Source organism: Abramis brama (genome assembly GCF_963993115.1).
Source record: "Abramis brama genome assembly, chromosome: 13".
NCBI lineage: Eukaryota > Metazoa > Chordata > Actinopteri > Cypriniformes > Leuciscidae > Abramis > Abramis brama.
Window position 1 is genome coordinate 6,469,603 of NC_139975.1, and position 21,665 is coordinate 6,491,267.

A 21,665-nucleotide genomic window follows, 5' to 3' on the forward strand; every position below is an offset into this window, starting at 1 on the left:
CGACTCTGACGCTTTGATTATATTGTTTTTAGAGCGAGCGGTGCATCAATAATAATGAGGGCTGTTTGGACACCTTCACTGCGCGCGCGCGCAATTAACCTGTGACCATCAAATGTGCATGCGCCTCACCATAATGGATTTTCGATTGTACTGTTCCTTAATTGACTTGAGCTTGTCAAATCGCAAGAAACACTCATCGATATGACATTATTAAACACAATTAACACTCATGACTACATCGATTAGCTCATTACATCCACCAATAGTCCTGCGTTTCTGCAACACATTTTAACCTCAGTTTAAATTAGCCTAAGTAATCCAAGATGAATGATAAATTAAATAATGCAACAGAAATGTTTTTATGGCACATCACTTAAGTTACCGATTTCCAATTAAGGACGTGTAAGTGAAATTTATGCAGGCTAAAATGTTTAATTCAATTAAATTGTTTTATAATTATAGGCTAATATTTATTTTGTAAACTACAATAACACACTAAAATGCTGCTTTAACTAAAAAAAATATATAATAATAATAATAATTGGTTGCCTTAAAATGGAGATTGGTTTAATCAACAGAAACTCAAAATAGGCTATGCTATCTGAACCACATTGATTAGCTATCTAAGATGATTTGACAAAAGAAAAAAAAAAGTTGTGATAACAACAAGCAGCAGCACATATTATTATGATTTCATTTGAATGTGTATATATATTATATAAATAATATGTTAGTTAAAATAGCCCATGCTACATAAATTCTGGTTGGAGGCCTAATAGCTCATGTGAGTTTGTACTGGCCGTTTCTGAGAGCAACCAAACGTCCACATGATTGGTTTACAGCTCAAATACCCATAATGAAGGAACGTGCATGCCAATCTGCGTGGATTTACAGCTTCATAGACACGAGCCCATTAACCTCTATACGTTTTAATTTCAAACGAGAACAATTTTAGGATTTGTTTTACATAAATCTGCATTTTTTATTTATTAATCCCCTTTATTAAATTACCCTATCCCTTAAAAAAAGCGTATCTCTTCATATTTATGTACCTACGTGGGGTCAAACTGTGCCAAGAGGGTATCTTAGAAATAAAGTAACACCTCATTTCACAAAACACCCGATAGGTTCATCACAGTCAAATGTCACCGCTTGGCTCCACGTTAATGCGTATGCCCCCGTATCATGTTTATATAGTAGTTAGTACAGCTGTTTGGGTGAGAGAGAGAGAGAGAGAGAGAGAGAGAGAGAGAGAGAGAGAGAGAGAGAGAGAGAGAGAGAGAGAGAGAGGGTGCAGAAACGAGACTATCTTAAAGTGCAATACAGATATTTGAGGTAGAGAGAGAGAGAGATATTGCGAGATATTTTACGAGAAATGCCTAATTAATATCTCAGTCAACAGCTCAGATCACATCTTTTATGCTGTTCAAATGAAATCTGAATGTTTACATTACATCAAATAAGGAATCACACATTTCCGTGTTTCTGAAATTCTTCACTTGTTTTGGGTCCGTTTAGGCAGCTTGAACAAGAGAAAATAAGGAGAAAAAACAAAAAAGAAACTAGTTTTCTACAAGATTAAATAAATCTTATTTTAATATTAGATGTGTTATATCTGTAATAGTGTATACAATAATCAATTATTTGCATATCACTGTTTTTATTGAATTGCATAATATTGCTTTTTTTTGCACGAAATAATCGAAAAATAATCTAAAAAATATTTTATTTTCTATAGAATTATAGAATTATTTAATTTTCTTCTAGTTGCATTTTATTTTAAAATGGAATCATGTTTCCATTATATAATTCTATTCTATTAAATTTTATTCTACACTGTAAAAAAATATTGTTGGTTTTAATTTAAAAACGTAAGTTACCTGCGGTTGCCTTAAAATTTTGTAGTTCATTGAAATTATAAATTTGAGCTAATACGATAAAGGAGATTGGTTTAACCAACAAAAACTCAAAATAGTATGTTATCTGACATTCATATACCATATTAATTATCTAAGTTGATTTGACAAAAGAAAAAAAGTTGTGATAAATCACGAAAACATTTTTTTTACAGTGCATTTGTTCTGTCGTTGCATAATATTACATTGCAGAAAATGTGTTCAACGCAATCTCATGCACAGTAGCATTATCCCCATAAATGTTTCCAGCAGCCAGAGCTCTGCCACTTCCATGAGCGTATCAATGCTGAGGGAAGTGACGCAGGGACGGGCTGTGCGAAAATAAAACCCTGCTCCCCCTTTAGTCTTGATGATTGATGATGTCAGGTGTTCTGTTTCTAATTAACGTTTAAATTAGGCCGAAGAAACCCTTTCGAATTAGCGCTGCTCCGCTTGAGACCGTCAGGATCCTCTCTCTCTCTCGCCGCTTGCAGAAGAGAGATGGCGGGATTATCTTTAGAACTAATAATGCTCGCGCATTTGAGAGAAATGTAACACCATGTTCAGCTTCGGTTTCTCTGTAATGCGAATGTGCTATTGTTGGCGCTGAAGGGCATCATTCTCCCTATCAGAAATCCTATCCATCCACATTACATTAATACCCATGTATCGTTTAGTAGGTTTAGCAGCTTTCCTCTGACCTGGCATTCTGAGGTGACCAATTCGTTTAGGACATCTGAACCCGACAAGGACTAATAATATTAATAATAATAATAATAATAATTATTATTATTATTAGTGCTATTATTTATCCAATCACTTGCTAATTTTAACCCAGACAACATTTTGCTTATTATATTATGATTTGTAATTTTTGACAGTAATGGCATATGGTTCCTTAAAGACCTCCTTAATTTCTCTTTCATTACATTTCTGTTGATATTTGAACTCATATTGTTATCTGTATAGACATAAAATGTCACTTAAATGGAATTTAAAATAGCTTTTGGTGTAGGCTATTCGAAAATTCTGTTTGTTTCTTAAAAAAAAAAAAAAAAGATTTAAAATGAAACAAAACAATGCATTGTGCTGAAACTGTGAGGGTGTGACATTACCGTATGGATACATTTGTTCAATGCATTGTTGCTCATTTACCATAAAATATTGTATTGAGTTTGGCTGCGTGTCGCCCACGTCGACCGGTCTGTCCCCGCACTAATAGAATGTCGTGCTGTTTTACGGCTCGTGAGGAGTTTGGCTCGTCCCAGTCCCTGTACGGATGTCACCATATGGTTCTCTTGGCACGGACAATGAGATATTCCCGCGAACTGGCCATACATCGCCAATGACTCGTGTAAGAAGGACATCTATCACCCTAATCGATTATTGAATCCCTGTTAAATATTACCAGATGTCAACATCGCCACTTGTTTTATTGCCCAATGTTTTACATTTATGGGGAGACCACCAAAATATTCACTAGTCTACAGGCCTCAGCAAGGTTTAAGAGAATATATATATATATATATATATATATATATATATATATATATATATATATATATATATATATATATATATATATATACAACACAGTTAATGCTAATGCTAATTTTAAACAATAAACACACATACACAACACAGTTAATGATAATGTTAATTTTAAACAATAAACAAAAATAAAATAAATCAAAAGCAATAAAACTGAAGAGTTCAGTGCATGCTTTTTAATAATATTTTTTTGAGTAGATCATAAAAATAAAAACTTTATGAATTAATATTAGCCTTTGTATAGGCTTTTTATAAACATTTATTACATGTGTATAAGATAAAATTGTGTGTAGGCTATGTGTATAAGGAAATATCTGTATTTTGTTAAAAAGCAAGCTGAAACGAGATTTAAAAATACATCTCGCATAATAAATGCAATGTAGCCTATAGCACAAAGAAAACACGAAGTGCGGTGGAAGAATAAGTGGGGGGGAAATAGGTTTTATTCTGTTGATCCGTTTCTTCAGTTCAAGTATCATTACATCAGTCATTTCTCTCTTCAATTTTATTGTTGTCTTAAATCTAGTGTGTTGAATCAAGTAGTCGATTTCTTCTTACCTGCATCTTCACAGCAGGCGCGCTGCGTTTCTCCAGTGTCCCACGAGCATCATCTGAAACCCTGTCCGAAGCTGCGCGTGTCAGAACAACACTGCTGCTTTCTCCCCTTCACCCACGTGCATTTTCACAGATTCATAGAATGGGACTGCCGTGCTGAATGAGATATTACTGAAATATTTTGTGTATAGGAAATCCTATAAAAACAACCTTTACAACAAACCACTTGGTCAATATCCTGCTTACGCATGATAGTATGCCTTTGCTACTTGTGCTACATTAAAAATAAATATAAAATGTCCACCAGCAAAATGCATGTAGCCTGTTTTAAAGGCTTAACTGCGTATAAAAATGTCGGTGCTTTGGAAAGATCAGCACCGTTCAAATTGGCATGACATAACATAGTATATATATATAACATGTAGTTTGTTTTAGGGTAAAATCTATAGAAATCATTTTTATTGGACTGAAACGATCACATGCTTTGCATTCTGATCTCATGTGTTCTAATGACAGCTATACACGAGGTGTGAGGGAATTATGCTGTCATAATAGCCTCCAAAACAGCAATAATCACATCCTACAATATCTCAGTAATTAGCGAGTTGTTCCCACATGGACAACTCTTGAATGTCTTAAACAGGCCTATTAATTCTTAATGTTCATCAATGTCTTGTTGAATGTTTATTTTGTTTTATGTGGTTTTTTTTTATTTTGCACTATACGTTATTATTATTAAACTGAATATGGATTCGAATGCACGTTCACATAAAAACGGAATGCTAGTGTTGGTGTTAATGAGCACACACACTCTCCCTTTTCAGGCAGGTATACGCGTGGAGCACGTGGTTTGCCCTAAGTGGGAGTGGGATGCATCAACAGATGCATAAACATACCGAGCCATCTCCCCTCTCTTTAAACTTCAGGGGGAAACTCCTCCTATTCTCGGTCCAATTCATTATTGTGGTCTGGCCCTTTAAGACAGAGCAGCGGGTCAGCAAGTAGTGTAGTGTTTCTCTAATTGAACTTCACAAAAGCAATCAACAAGAACTAGTTAGCGGTTGCTTGCTGTTTTGAGCCTCCTTCAGACACGGCTATGGTGAAGATCCTCATGGAGCAGCTCAGAGAACACTGGAGCCGCATATGAGGACTAAAGTTCGGGTGTCCGTGACTCCTGAAGCATGGTGCTTTTGGAGAGCCACTTCAGAGTGAGGAAGAACGTTTAAAGAGAGGAATAGACAAGGTTTTTGTATGCATAAACAAGTTTGAACGAGCTAGGTGACTTCTATTCGAAAAAGTTTCTTGGGACTGAGATGACCTCCAGCTCTAAAGACATGAAGGCAGGCTCCGTTTTGCAGTCCAGCGGCGAGGAGAGGCGACGGGGTCCCTTGGACCAACTCCCACCTCCGGCCAACTCCAACAAGCCTCTCACCCCTTTCAGCATTGAGGATATCTTAAATAAACCGTCCGTCAAGAAGTCCGTCGGTAGTCTGTGCCCTCCGCGGGTGCTGGAGAAAGTGACCGGCTCGAGTGCGTCTCGGAACGGGATCAGCGCTCCGTCCTCGCCGTTATGCGCTCTGGAGGAGCTGGCGAGCAAAACATTTAAGGGTCTGGAAGTCAACGTTATACAAGCCGCAGAAGGTAAAATGTTTTGTCTTTTTTTTTTTTTTTTTTTTTTTTGGAGAGAGAGAGAGAGAGAGCGAGATTTATACTTGTGCATTCAGATTGTGTTTACGAATGAATGCACGAGTTTCAAATGCGCAAATGGAGGTGTACTTTTGGAAGTGTTATTGTTTAGCAGTAAGCTATTATATGTGCATTTTACAACTGATATCCAATGCTTATTTTTATAAGCATATACAAAATCAATAATATTAATAAACTTTTTTAGTCAAAATGATTGATTTTTTTTTTTTTTTTTTTTAGGTTCAGTGATTTCAACTTGTTTTCTCCCGCATATTTTTTTTTTTTTTAAACACATTTTCAGATAATACATTTTATTTATTTTTCTGAGCTAAATGTCAATAGCGATTCCTCGAGTGTAACTGTCAGTATTTCAGGAATTTCATCTATACCCCCCTAAAACTGAAAAGGTTCTTCGATAGTCAAGCAAAAAAACAAAAACAAAACTATTCTTATCAAGAATAATTTTCATTATATAGAGTTTCTCTCTGTTTCTTTGGCGATTAAAATGGTTTGTCTGATCATTAGACTGGTTTCACGATTGTTTAAAATTCCAGTAAATTAAGGTTTTCTACCCTATAGCCTAGGTTTTTGTAGCTCTTAAAATGTTCCAAAACCTTTGTTTTCAGAAATGTAGCCTAACATGATGGAAAACAAGCTAAATTTACAAGAATGCTAATGTTCAGTTGACATATTTACAGAAAATGACGTTCGTGTTGACATTGCAGAACTGTCTTGGTGGGTCACACTAATGGTTAAGGTCATCTGTAATAGGACTGAGGCCAGTTCTGTGGCGTGATAGGCTGCTTGATTAACACATCAAATATTTCGAATTTACTTGGCAATCAAAAGTTCAGATGTTTTGGAAAGTTTCTCCCACTCTTTTCAAGAACAGCTGTTATGCAGCTGGAATGAACAACTGCGGCCTATCACATAACACAACATGTGTACACTCTTAAAAATAAAGGTTCTAATTTGAACCAAACAGGATTTTTCAGCTTAATTCCACAGAAGAACCTTTTTAAGTTTTACAGGGGGGGAAAAATAATCTACAGTCTGTTCTGGTGCTTTAAAGATCCTAGAAACCAAAACACTGATCTAAAGTGAACCTCTAATGTTGCAATAAATACTTTTTAATCTCCTGAGAAGCAAGACAAGAACAATATACAGCCAAAAATAGGACCATTGAAGTACTTCCAAATAATGCTTTCACTAGTTAAAAATGGGAAATGAAACTTCATGTATTTGTCTATTTCAATATACATGCATTACTGAATAAGCATTAGCTTTATAATGTTTGTGAATGATTTACTAAAGAAAGTTATTCTGAATTGTAGTCCTCACACCTGGTCGCCTGCGTTATTCCTGGAAATCAACTCTCCTTTCTTTCCATTTAAAGGTCGCGAACATCTCAACGGCTTCGGCCAAAGACAGGCCTCCAAAAAACGACGGAAGTCCCGCACAGCCTTCACAAACCACCAGATCTACGAGCTGGAAAAGCGCTTTTTGTACCAGAAATACCTGTCACCGGCCGACAGAGACCAGATCGCGCAGCAGCTGGGTCTGACCAACGCGCAGGTCATCACCTGGTTCCAGAACCGACGGGCCAAGCTCAAGAGAGACCTGGAGGAGATGAAGGCGGACGTGGAGTCTCTCAAGAAAATCCCTCCGCAGGCATTGCAGAAACTGGTGTCCATGGAGGACATAGAAGACCCTCACGGTGGCTCGGGGCCCATTTCTCCCAGTCTCTCCCCGAGGGCCTTTCCACAGTCCCCGTCCTCGTCCAGAGGCCAAACCACAGACGAGTTCTCCGAGGAGGACGAGGAAATCGAGGTGGACGATTAAAAGCAGGCCCTTGTTTTCAGAGAAGGGCATTTTTCACAACTTTTGCACGGACTCTGCGGAAGAACTTGAAAAGGTTTCTGTCTCCCTTGTTTTTAATTTATTGAAAGGACCTCTACGTTCTGACGTGCAGATCGAAGACATGGTTTAAGGAATACGCTTTCATAAAGATCTGAGAAATGCTTAGAGATAAATGGTACAGTATCAAGACTGCAACATGTGTATGTACATTTTAAGCTTTATTTCTCAGCTCGATTTTCGAAGGAAACGTGTGCAATTGTTTACACCGTTCAACACACATTTATGACCGCTGTGGAACCTCTATGCCAAAAGTGATTTTCAATTAAATTCTCAGCTGAATAGAATTATATATTTATAAATAATTTTAGAACATAAAAAAAAAAAAGTAATCACAAAGCAAATTTATTCAATCTTCATTCTACGTTGTAATTGTCAAGACTCATTTCCCAAAGTTTTACATTATATATCAGTCCCTGGCACAATTCCTACAGGCATTATTTAACAAAAAAAATAAAAATAAAAATGTATGTCCAAAACAATGCAAGGGCAAGGTTGTGTATATATATAACAAGTTATGATGCATCTAACTCGTTAAATTTATTGTAACATTCTATTTAATCCTCATTTATGTAAATAAAGGGTATATGTAATTTCACAATGTTTCCTTACCTTGAGTGAGAATTTAATCATGCATTGTATGCTGAGCTGAATTATAAAATAACAATTGGCATAAATTTGTGGATATAGGAAATCCACTTTTTTTTTTTTTTTTTTTTTTTACTGTAAAAACATTTTTCATTATAATGCCACAACAACAGCTTCATCCATTTCATTCATCACAAATAAGTCTCTCTCTTTTTTAAATCAATTTTATTAATCTGTAATTAAATTCACAGTGGTTGAAAAAGTTTATCACCATCTACAAATTTAAGACAGCAATTCATTTGAAGTTTAACATTTTAGTGGCATTATTATTTATTTATTTTTACAGAGTAATAAGGCAAAGTGTCATGCATCAAATACTATAATGGCACACTCTCTGGAGTTAAACAGCTGAGAGAGGCAGAGCACTTTTACACATCGGTTCATTGTGTGATGTTTGTGTGTGTTAAGTGCCTGCAGCTTAATTAGGACACTTGGACAAGGTTCCCCCCTCTCACATTGTCACGAGGACAACATAAAGCTTGCTTTCCTCCTCGCGCCATATGGTTTATGAATCTTCTCTAACACAAACTAGTCAACATGATTGATTAGGTTAACCCGCCTTCGAGTGCGCATTAACAGTTTCAGTCGGTCGAGCCCGAATAATGCTCCACATCTGTGCCCGTGTGTTAAAAACGCCCATGAATAGCAGATGATTTGCATGCGGTTCCTAATGAATAAATCTCAATAGGAAGCCGGTGGAAATGGGGAGGATTGATGCATCCTGGTCTGGCGAATTTCTTTCGGCCCATTTGTGTCCGTTTGTGAGCAGATCACGGCAGCAGTTTTGGGGCAGCGAGAAGATGGAAGTACAATTGGCCTAATCGCTTGGAATAGTTGGGGTTGAAAAGTCAAGCAGATTTTTTTCTGAGCGCATTGTGGAGAGACTCGCTGGAGAGCCGCATTCTCAGAGCTCTAAATGCATCGGGTTTCCAACTGAGAATCGCGATGATTGGAATTCGAAGGTATATGAATATAAATGTCTTTGGACTTTTACTATTGAAAGCCATGATTTCACAGTGTGAAAATATTCGAGAAAACAAGCGCTTTAAACACTCTGAAAGGACCCTCGGATGATAGAGCAGCATGTTTCACTTTAAAGAAATATATGTTTTTAAAATATAAGCAAATCTGTTGGCTATACATAGTGAAACGTTTCATTAAAAGGCGGTAAAAGTAACCTAGTTGTTATTTACACAGACAGATATGGAAACGCATGTGTGTTTTTTTTTTTTTTTTTTTTTTTTACAGGCTATATGTTACAGACATTGTAAAATCATTACTCTTACTCTATTTTCATTTAAAGTCTAAAAGATATAAAATAAATAAACCAATTAAAATAACGCTTTACCCATGTAGCCTAAGTAGCAACAATGTTGCTGTTTGCTTACAGAATAGGCCTACTTCAATATTACCGTAGCCTATTGAATGTTAGGCCTATTTAATATTATTAGCCTATTATTAGCCTATTATTATTATTATTATTATTATGCTATATTTTAGATTCTTTAAAAATATCGGCTAGGCTACTTAAGATTATTTGTTATTAGCCTACAGAAGAAAAAAAAAAAAAAAACGAAATAAAACCAAATTTTTTTAGCCTTGAGTCTTTTTTTAATAGGCTATTTTACCGAATCGCGAAAAATAGTCGAAATTACATTAGAGGCCTATACCTGTGACGTAGTCCATTGATTTAATTGATTTAATTTTAAAGTCATATATGCGTACATATAGCCTATGTAAATATTTAATGTAAAATAAAATAATTGCGAAAAACATTTCGTTTTCTTTAATTGAAAATTCACAGTTGTTTTAAAGCCTAAAATTATTGTATTCTAGATGATTTAATAGACTACTCTACATGAGGGAGAAAAACAAACAAACAAATTGTCTTACTAAAATAGGCTACTACAATTAGTAAACAAAAACTGATACAAAGTAACATTAGTATTCATTGACCCTCAAAATTAAGTTTGTATTTTTTATTGTTTTAACTGTAAATCTGTATGCATTTATAATGGTAAAATGTAGGGCTATTTGGTCTTAAGGAAAATACATGCAGGAAAAAATATTATAACATATGTTCAACAAAAAAAAAAAATAGCCAACAGATTTTAAAAAAAAAGAAAAAGAAAAAAAAAAGAAATAAAAGCACACTGACATTGTATAGGCTAAGACTGGTGGACACAGAGGCAACATAGTAATTTGGTAAATAATAATTTTACCTAATTGTAGCCTACGTTTGCCTGTTACAACAACCATGTATTTCCAAATAGTGTGTGTGTGTTTATAAGCCTATATATAGGTTTTCCTTGTTTCACGAAGCATTTAAAGCGTTTCTTATCACAACTGTTACATCAGCATTGCTTTCCCTGCGTTTCTAATAGACATTCTGCCTGAGGTTTTCATTGCATCTTCAGAGCACTACATATAATGTAACATACTGTTGAGATGAAGATGATCCTAATAGAGTCACTGTGAGGTGACTGAAGGGGATTGGTGTTAGTGGAGCTCTCTTGAAGACCAACACTGCACCCTAGTGGCTGACTTCTAAACACACTGGCCATACAAATACAAACATTCATTTCGACTTTAACAAGGCTAGACATCATTTGTGCTCATATATATATATATATATATATATATATATATATATATATATATATATATATATATAATTTTTTTAATTGCACTTAAATAATTTCATTTAAAAAAAGAAAAGGACACAATACAATACAAAATGCACTCAGTATTTTTTTTTACCACTTAAAATTTATTTTCAAAAATACAAAACAAAAAAATAAGTATATATGCACAGAAAGCTATTAAAATAGAATATGTGAAATACAAAATATTTACACCAATTGATATTTTAACATAATCCTATCTCGTCCTTTTGTCTTTTATAGTATAATGGAGTACCAGCGGTTGTGCCTAAAACGAGAGAGACAAGAGAAAAAGGGGAAAGCGTTAGAACATGAAATAAAGGAATGAAATTAAAAAGGCTAAGTATCATCTTGTTGACAGGCTAACGACTTTGACACTAAACAGATATTGCTGACAGAGCATCATCCGCTGCACTTTAAAGCATATGAGGCATGGAATTACTTGTGCTAAATTCTCACAACACTTTGACGCCCGACAAACCGCAGCAAGACCCATTATGAAGCAATATGGAGTATAGCACTTCTATTGCATTTTTCAGACCACAAGGCGACATCAGGCATATGGCTTTTCCTAGTCCTATAAATCTCTGCCTGTGCTGCTATTCCCCTCAGAAGATGTAAACCGGAGCACAGTAAATCGCTAGTGTGCTAGAGAAATGAAGATCCCTTCTAAAGGGAAAGCAAACAGGCTGATGGTGTGAAAGAATGCGGTATGAAATTAGCTGGAGACGCTTGAGACTACAATACCTTTCCAAACCAGTGAGACAGCCAGAGACGCTTCATGGTCATGTGATCTGGGAGAGATTCGTTATTAAATAACATCTGGACCTGTAGCGCAACAAAGAGCACACGATGAGGAGAGAAGAAAACAGGGCAGGAGGGTGGAAAAGAAAAACAATGAGAGGTTTAGATAAAAATCTATCTCTACTTCAAGTTAGAAAGATAGATTTTTTGGTCGTTCAATTCGAACATTGATTGATTCTATCTATTATGGGATTGAATATCAAATTCTCCTAACTGGGCTATGCAAATCATACATGCCATTTATATAATTAATCAAATGCTGTCTGTTTGTCTAATACAGTGTCTGCAAGCATCGAAGCTGCACGTCACATTCACGTTCGCTAACAACAGACCAATCAGCTGTAAGCTTAAGGCTAGACTCCATCAACACAACATGGGTGAATCATGTTTAATTTTAGTACACTGAAACAATTTTATACCTGGGATCAACTGCATATAGTTAGACACAAAAGATGAATTAAATTAGTAGACCAGATGTGACAAAAACAAAAGAGTTGGCTTTGAAATTACAGTCATTATTTCTTTAAAAGTAAATAAATTATAAATTCATAGCATATAAATAGAACTGGTGGTGATGCAAAATATTCCACAAAATATGACTTTCTGGTCCTAAATATAAAAGCAATGGCTCTTTAAAGCATGGGAAGAAAGAGAAAAGCGAGTCAGACCTGATGTTTCTCCACGTTAAGTCGATGACATAAGACTTTCCTCAGATGCCGTACTTCAGCCCTGACTGAACAACGTACAAATTTCTGCTGCAGGAACATAACTTAAAATAAGTTAATTTGTCATCGCTTCTAATAGTAACAAACGACCAGTGTTAAGGTTTTCTTGAGAGTGAATCATGGTACATCATATTCCTTCTGTGGCTGTCGTCTTACCTGTAGAGTTAATTTATTTTTGTCCTTCCCGGAAAATGACGAGCTGTAAAAAACGAAATTATGATAGGATGCTTTAGAACTCAGAACCACCGTTCAAAAGTTAGTTTCTTTGTTTTTTTAATGTTTTTGCAAGAAGTCTATGCTCACTGAGGCTGAAATCATTTAATCAAATATACAGTAAAATCAGAAATATTGTGAAATATTATTACAATTTAAAATAGCTGTTTGCTATTTGAATATGTTTTAAAATGTAATTTATTCCTGTGATCAAAGCTGAATTTTCAGCATCATTGCTCCAGTCTTCAGTGTCACATGATCCTTCAGAAATCATTCTAATATGATGATTTGATGCTCAAGAGAAACATTTCTGATTATTATCATCAAAGTTGAAAACAGTTATGCTGCTTCATATTTTTTGTGGAAAAGGTGATACATTTCTTTCAGGAGTCGTTGATGAATAGAAAGTTCAAAAAAACAGCATCTGTTTGATTGATTTTTGTAACATTATAAATGTCTTTACTGTAAATTTAAATCAATTTAATGCATCCATGCAGAATAAACATATTTCCTAAAAAAATAAGCTTATGGAAACCTGAAACTTTTAAACAGTACTGTTAAAAATAAAAAAATAAAAAAACCTTTACTGCTGTCTTACCTTTGCCTTTCCAGACATAGAGAAACCTGCTCATCGTATCTGTAAAAGTGAGCTTTGGAGTGGTCAAAGCTTGTGTACGGTAATCCTGTGTTATCTGGAACTGAATCTACAAGGAAAACACAAACACACTTAATAACAATCTTAATAAAAACACATTAACAGCAGTATCTACCTTCCCGTATCAATCCCGTACCTTCTCCAGATGGCTGTATGATGCGTTCAAGACCCCGCGACTGATAGAATTCTTTAATTCGCTTGTCTTCGCCTGAGAAGATCAGATGGACATTTAACCACGACTGACCTGGAGTCACAAAAACTGACACTCAAGTTCAAATGATCCTGTGCACTGTACTTACTCTCTTGTAGACCCGGGACTAGTTTGTAGACAATGTCTTGCATGACTCTGTCCAGCTTTAGATTCAGCAGGGGCTGCGTTTCGTGGATTTTGATGTTACACATCGGACAATATTTGCTGGTCTGGAGATACTTCACAATGCAACTCTTACAGACTGTGGAGAGAGTAAGTATTCAGTACAACAAAGTAGCTTGTGGATTTCATCAGCATATAATAATTGTGAAGTTGTCTGTTTTAAGTCATTTGAGAGTGTTATTAGGAGAGAGATGAAGTACACAACACTTACACGTATGGAGACATTCTGTGATGGTGGTTGCGTCGATAAAGTATCCTGCGCAGAGGTAGCAAACGATGTGTTCATTTAGGTCCTTTATCTTTATTTTAACTTCTTCCTGTGGTACCAAACAAGGGAAAACATGTCATGCAGGGACGTATTTGAGATACGTGACATTCTGAATTTACATAAAAACACCAGCCTTTGACATTAAAAGGGATAGTTCACCCAAAAATGTCACCCAAAAATTCTGTCAATTACTTACCAGACAGTTGATGGCACCCATTGACTTCCATAGTAGGAAAAAAAAAATACTATGGTTGCCAATGGGTGCCTTCAACTGTCTGGTTACCAACATTCTTTAAAATACCTTCTTTTGTGTTCAACAGAAGAAACTCATTACAGGTTTGGAACAACATGAGGGGTGAGCAAATGATGACAAGATTTTCATTTTTGGGTGAACTATCCATTTAAGGTGGGTTTTAGGGCAGTCCTTGAATGCATAACTACAGTACAATATTGAAATCAAAGAGTGTCTCACATTAAAACATATACATAACACATTTTATCCATGGCGTTCCCATCTGTCAACTTCATATATGCCTATGGTCAGTTTCAATAAATTAGGTGACTAGGGGGAAAAAACATATCTATTCTATGCTTTCTATTTACACATATAGATAGCTGACATTGAATCAAGTGTCACCAGTGTCCTACATTTTGACATGCTGAAATTTAATTGAAACTACTTGAATCAAAATTTTAATCTATAATTATGCCGTTTTTAGGACCTCTTATTAATTATTATCAATTATTATTTAAAACGAAGGCAACTAGAGATGCCAAACGTGATTAAAAATTGAGAACATTTCAAATTTCTAGTCGATGTTAAAAAAGAGAATAGATTTATGTATTTTTACATCACGTGCTTTTCTGAAATGAAGTAAAATGTGTTGTGTACAACTATTTGCATGCGCGCTCCTTTATGTAGTGCGGCAAAGCGCGCACTTTTCACTTTTCAGCGAGTCAGGTGTCAGACTCATTTGTAAGCAAGCGAGCCTGCGACCGGCTAAATAAACCAGAGTATAGTCTAAGCGAGTACTACTAGTTTAATATCAATCATTGCCAGGACTTCAAGCCACTGAATTCAACAAGGACTCGATGTTGAGGTAAGAAAAAAACGGCATGTCCCACATATGCACCTTAGGTGTCACGTCCCATTAATTCAAAAGTACAAATACATTTTCTGTCACTTATGTTCAACACTGACATGTGCTGCCGAAAATGCATGCTGAAGCAGATCATAACGATGCACTTGTTCACTCGTCTGGGCCATCGCGCATCAATAATCATGTGGGATATCACAGCTCAGCACGCGACGTCAACCACCACCGCTATATTCGTTAGGAGCGCACAAACAACCCTTTTTATTCGTGTATTGAATTTTGGAGATGGGGAAAAAACTAAAAAGCAGGGGATTCGACTGGGACGGATTTGACAAGAAAACCAACGCCACGGAGAACAAAAACACAACCGCGGCTAGACACAGTGGATTGATTCTTCGCAACACTCACGCCTGCGCAGACACGCAGCACAGTCTCGCGCTCCATCTCTCGGCTTTCGCGCCACACAGAACGCCCCTCTCACGCGCGTTTATAGTAAGCGCGGGAAGCACGCGGCGAAAGACGGACGCAGAAACGTTTATCGCCCCTTTCACTCACCTCGTTCCTTAAAGGGTCGAGCTTGTAGACGTTCTGCAGCTGATTTCTTAGCCGCATAGCTATCGCCATCGGACCTTGTTCCGCCATCTTTGGGAATTCTGCATACTTCCGGGTAACGGGAGAGTGGGTGAGTTCGGTTACTGAGAGGCGGGGGGACATGCTGGTTTTTACACACACACTCATTTCCATCCCACATTGATATTATCATTGGGTGTGTTCAAACAGCATTCTAAAGCAGCCCGTCAGAGTATTCACATCATATGCGTTTGACTCTTTAACTCTATTTATCTATGAGAGAGATCATATGACAGGATCATCCCTTATAAAAAATAACCATTTAATTTGATTAAAGTAGAAGTGGATTGATTGCCATTTGTAAAACAGTTTTACTACAAAAAACACTACTAAACTATGCTTAGTATTGCAAAACCATGGTTAAACTAGTTTTGGTTTTGGTTTAACTTGTAACAATGTTTGTTTTGGTTTTATTTTTAGTAAAACCATTGTTAATTTTCATAAGGCCATTACTTACAAACTCAAATGGAATAGAATAGAACAGAATAAAATAAAATAGAATAGAACATGGATAAAATGTTTAAGATTAGAGGGGCCAAACTGTATAAATTTAAGAATCTGTCGACCCCATATTGATCAACAACTTTTTGACATGTGTCAATATCTATGGTGGTTACGAATAGAATAGAACAGAATAGAATAGAATACTAACTCAAACCTGCTTATATCTCCATCCTGAGACCTTCAGACATAATTTGCTTTTATTTTTCTCTCACTAAGGCTGAAATGTAAACCAGCCATCATACTCTCAGAAACATAGCAGCCTATTTAAACCTAATATTTTTTTTACCTTTACTTTTTGAATGAGAATAATTATTTTATTCGAATTGTGTATGTCTAATTTCCATTTTATGTGAACAATTCATTGGAGTAGATTCACATTTAAAGGAATTTTCCTACATATGTACTAAATGTTTAGCTTGCCATATTTAATGGTTCGAGAATGAAAACAAAGCTGTGAGGTATAGACATATACTGTACATCATGTAGGCCTACAGTCAGTTCAATTTGGTTGTAGGCCTACTTTTGTATAGGCTACCTGGTTGATCATTCAGTTGATTGATCATTCAGTTGACATTAAAATTTTGTCTTTCCAAAACACTTTTTGGTGACAAGAACTCTGGAAAACATGTTTTGTGACAGTTAACTGTTATATACTGACCTCTTGAACGGACCATAACCCTCACAGCATATTTTTTTTATTTATTTGTGAACAATTAAACCGTTACGTTTGCCAATGACTTTAGTTTTTTGCATGGAATTTTTTTGTTGTTGTTGTTGTTCTTACAAACTGTAGGACGGTTAAAATTATGTCGATTTTAATCGACAGGATGCCACAGATACTGTCTATAGGGATTAATTTGTACATTGTTTAACCAAGAACGTATTGAATACACTCAATAGGTTCCTGACAACATTCAAAAGACAGCTGAAAACCCATCTCTTCCGTGAGCACTTAACCTCATTAAAAAAAAAAAAAAAAAAAACCTTCCCTTTTCCTTTAAAACCTCACTTATCGGGCTTATGCTACTCTGAATAATGCCTGAACTTCGTATTTTGAGCACTTCTTGCATTGTTTTTGCCTCTTCATGATGACTCGCTTAATTTAGTCCTAATTAAGTCGCTTTGGATAAAAGCGTCTGCTAAATGACTAAATGTAAATGTATACACTCAAAAAGTGTAATGTTGCAGCGTGACCGCTAGATGTCCCTATACTTACTTGAATGTAGTGATCAGGGATTCCTTTTAATGCTTCAGAAACAAGTGAAGAGCCCGCACTTGTTCTGCAGTCTAAAGTCTGGTTTCTGCTCTTTTTTCATGACTTCTGGAATTTAGCAAATGCAAATTCATCGTTACTGGTTCCAATTCAAATTTATCTCTAAATGTGTTGCAGCAGTGTGTCTTAAAAATCTTCAGAAAGAGTTAATTTCTACCACACTGATATTATAATGTCTGATAATCATGGCTTTGTAAATTGGAGATATCCAAGTACAATATTTGCTTGAGAAAATAAATTTGTAGATAGTTGGACTGCACACAGAAATATTCATTTTACAATTGGTGAAAAAGTACAGCATTTCTTATTTCTTCTTATTATAATTAAAGAATGGCTTAGAACAAAGTGTATTTATGTGCATTGGTTTTCTTCATTTTAACTAATACTGTCTCATAGGTGGTCTATTTTGTCTTACCTGTCAAAACCCATTACAATTAATCCTGTTTTCACCTGTTTGGACTCGATGTGTACTTTACACAAGTCTAATATTGACTGTCATTGCGAACCTGAATGAAGCAGTGTTTAACTCAGCAGTAACTGTAGATATCCATATGAATTTGATATCAGACACTGCAAGTCTGAACTGTGAAGCTGTGTTTTGTTTTAACATAGACATCTGATGGGGTCACCGCACATCTGAGTGACAGCACCTGACTCCACATACAAATCACGCCTTTGGGGCGGACAGAACACAACCACAAGCTCTGACGATAGCTGAACGCATCAAAGAGAAGAGAAAGAAATGCTGAAACCTTTGGCGCACAGTGGCATTTATTTCTTCGCCTTATCTCAGACGGTTTGTGGACAGTAAGACCTTCTCTTGTTGCCTTTTGTCTAGACACATATCAAATCCTTCCAGCTTCTCTCCCTAGTATCTAAAATAAAATAACAATCTGATTGTTTCACCTGTCAGCCAAAGGCTATCAAAGTGAAGAAGATAAGGTAAACTAATGTCCAATAACTGGAGTAATTTCCATTGGATAGAGTTCAGTGCAGAGAGAGATACGAGAGGGATGTTACAGAAGTTTTAATGAAAACATGTCACTAAAATCACAGGGTGATACAATCTGTTTCTTGTTGAGATTCATTCATGTGAGGGAGAAGAACAAGAACATGTTTTACTAAAGCAATTACAATTGCCGACCGCCTTTACCCTGAATTGAAGCCATATCTTGATAAGTGGAAACAATCCATCTCATTGATTCATTAAAAAGCTGCTTTATTTTCTTCACTGCTGAGATGTGTAAAAACTCATGCAGCATGACTGAAGATATGTAACTAGTGGAGCTTTATAAAAACAAATTGGTTCTGTATTTGTTATTTTCATTTGATTAGAATTAGAACAAATGGTCTTAGCCCGAAATTAATTTATTGTCTATTTCGAAGGGATTCCACAACACTTTTCTGAGATGCTATTTCCTCCTTGAATGAAGGGATTGAGTATGTCTCCTGTAGGCAAACCCTCCCCGCCCCCCCCAAAAAAAAACCCTAGATAAAAGAAAAGGGAAAGACTGCATGCTGAATTCAGTTCCCCCGGCCTAGACCTGTTCACCTAAAGCTCCAAAAACAATCAAACAAACATCCATACAGGGGAGGAGCCTCGCCTGCCAAGTCATGCCAAAGTGAGGCTCTCTGTTTGGGGCGCACAGACTTTTGCCTCCCCCTGTCCCAGAGCAATCAGAGCATGTAGGGACGGACACCGAGCTTTTTGTTTTCGCCTGCTCCAGCAATTAGCTGCCAAGTGGCAAGCTAATGAAGATAACCCCCTCCAAGAGCCCTGATCAGCTGCCAGGACGCTGACGACAGCTCAAAACACAAAGACTCTTACGGGAAGAAGAGGGGGTAGTTCAGGATAATTTTATTGTCATTTCTTTTTATAAAACAGATTGTTAAAATTCTGATCAGTCAAGCTGTGTTTAAAGCGCTGTAACATAATACAACTTGCACATACCTGTGACTGCACATCATTTGAATTCTACAGTGATGCATCAAAACACGTTACCTATTAACTATATTACTTGGTGGAAGATTTATTTTTATTAATATTATTGTTAAGAAATCCAACAATTTACTGAAATACTGTTTTTATAGCTTTTATTATTTGATAAAGGCCTCTCAAGGCTGTGAGACATTGATATAGCTTATTGCTTTTATTAATATTAGTCATAGTAATTCTGAGGTAGGCTAGATGGTATTCTTACTTACAATTCATTGTTGACATTTGCAGTAAATACTAGCTGATACTATGATTCCTTACAAGTTTTTTGGTACGTAGTTGACATTGCTTCAATTTTCTAAATTAGAAATGTGAGTATCATCAGCCTCTTTGAATCTGAAGTCAGAGGCACTGAACTCCATCAGCTCCTATAACCTGATGAGTTAATTGGCTTACATGCTGTTGAATAGTGAATGAGGAACTGAGTTATATTTATGTGACCTGGATAACTGAACTGACAATGTGTGCACTAAGAAGAACAGACTTGACAACACACGTTTCACCATCCTTCCGTGATGTTCTACATCTAATGTTTTGATCCTTTATTTAAATATGTACATGTCTGCTGGTTAAAGTATGTTCACTCAAAACAAGGCGATACATAAAGATTTGGATTTTTTTTAGTATAATTAGCAGACAGGTTTTTTTTTCCCACCAAGGGGCGCTAGTGCGGAGAGTGTAGGCCTTCTGGGCAGCTGATAGTCCATCATTAGGTAACTGCAGTTAACCTAGACAAACTGCCCATGTCTGTATGTCTATTCTATAATGACTGGCAATATGCCCGTAATTTGGGTGTGTCAGCATACTGGTAGAGTCTGAAGCTTTCCAACCCTGTGGGATCAGAGATTGTGGCCGAACTAGCTCTGAAAGGTAGGCTATGTTTACATTCAAATATATATTTTAAGCAGACACTATCTTAACAATACAATTTAAAAAGTTGTGTTCTATTCCAGCAGTCTATGCAGTACTTCACAGAAACTGTACAGGTGCAGTGCTAGAGACATAGAAAACAATACCAAACTACTAAGGCTGGTAAGTTCTTGACACTGTTTTATGGTAAATGTCTAGAAACACCACCATCATGTGTGTATTATTAGAATATCATGAATTATGAACGCTTTTGTGTGTGTGTGTGTGTTAAAAATAGAATTATTTTTGTGTTCATTTTATTATTTTTGTGTTAAAAGTTTAATACTAATAATTAAATTCCACAATATGTCATTAAGTAGGAATTGATCAGTATTTGTATGTATATTTACTTATTTATTTTGGAATATGTAATAAATCTGGTGCAATAACTTTTGCTTAGGAATACATCTTTATATGAACATTTGAAATGAACTACCATAAGTTTGGCGGTCCAACACATACTGGATAATGTACGATGTCAAAGACTCACATATGAGGAGAATTCTTTAAATGGACTTCTCAATGCCCCATGTGACCCCACAGGACTCGGTTACAGACTAGTGTATATGTGTGCATTCTGTTTTCATGGTAACGTTTCAAAGCAGAGTGGATTGGGGCAGGGTACACACGATGTACACACGATGGCCCTCTCTGATTTCACCCTCTGGAGAATGTACTCAGGTGGTCCTATCAGGTGTGAAACTAACTGCTGCAAAGACAGGGGATTTGTCAAGACAAGCTGGAACCATGCCCAGAGTGAGGGGGTTGAAGGCTTTTAGGGTTTTCTTTTAAAATGTCACAATGCTGTCATTCACTAAGTGTGGTTGATTGCAAGCAGACCAGACTCATTTTTTTATGCTTATTCTTATTTTTCCACAGGTAGACCGAGGGAGAGATTACAGCAAGCATTCAGGAAACCATTTTGGACCCATCTCTGACTGGTTCAGGCTTTGACACCTTCAATAGCACAAACCAAAATGACCTTTGCATGCAGAGATACTGGCAGGATAACGTTTTTGTCAATTTAATTAAAACTAAACCCTGTAATTCCAAATTATTAAAAACTCTGGTTTCCAATAAATCATTCAGTTAAATCAATGACAGGTATGGGGCCGCTGATGGCAAAAGACTGAGCTTTTTGGTCTCAGATGAACTGGCATGGTATTCACGCCCGAAACTCCTGTTTGTTCAGAGGAGCAGCAGCCGTGCTTGCCTGGCACGGCTTTACATTCCTTCATAACTGGCTCATTCTGGACTGGGCCCAATATAAAGTAAATTTTAACATAGAAGTACCTTTTCACAG

The 21,665-nt window shown here is 36.3% G+C and overlaps 2 protein-coding genes and 1 long non-coding RNA gene across 5 annotated transcripts; 2 read left to right on the plus strand and 1 right to left on the minus strand.

Annotated features, from left to right (window-relative positions):
• The first annotated feature begins 4,984 nt into the window (after nt 1-4,984).
• On the plus strand, nt 4,985-8,201 carry lbx2 (ladybird homeobox 2). The gene is made up of 2 exons (XM_084133752.1): nt 4,985-5,642; nt 7,084-8,201. The coding sequence occupies exons 1-2, from the start codon at nt 5,315-5,317 to the stop codon at nt 7,527-7,529; spliced, it is 774 nt and encodes a 257-aa protein (XP_083989878.1). The 5' UTR covers nt 4,985-5,314; the 3' UTR covers nt 7,530-8,201.
• A 2,800-nt stretch (nt 8,202-11,001) lies between these two features.
• Nucleotides 11,002-15,794, minus strand: pcgf1 (polycomb group ring finger 1; the record flags this gene model as incomplete). Of its 2 annotated transcripts, none has more annotated exons than XM_084133129.1 (9): nt 11,002-11,183; nt 11,663-11,743; nt 12,388-12,471; nt 12,601-12,643; nt 13,256-13,361; nt 13,449-13,520; nt 13,612-13,764; nt 13,897-14,002; nt 15,606-15,794. In XM_084133129.1, the coding sequence occupies 9 exons, from the start codon at nt 15,792-15,794 to the stop codon at nt 11,133-11,135; spliced, it is 885 nt and encodes a 294-aa protein (XP_083989255.1). In that variant the 3' UTR covers nt 11,002-11,132. The 2 variants fall into 2 exon arrangements, with proteins under 2 accessions (XP_083989255.1, XP_083989256.1); XM_084133130.1 differs by having other exon boundaries at nt 12,388-12,474; nt 15,606-15,717.
• LOC311094916 lies at nt 14,898-21,414 on the plus strand. Of its 2 annotated transcripts, none has more exons than XR_014608738.1 (3): nt 14,898-15,053; nt 18,070-20,485; nt 21,242-21,414. It is a non-coding gene; the product is annotated as an uncharacterized lncRNA (long non-coding RNA). The 2 variants fall into 2 exon arrangements; XR_014608739.1 differs by lacking the exon at nt 14,898-15,053 and adding an exon at nt 15,601-15,732.
• The last annotated feature ends 251 nt before the right edge of the window (nt 21,415-21,665 follow it).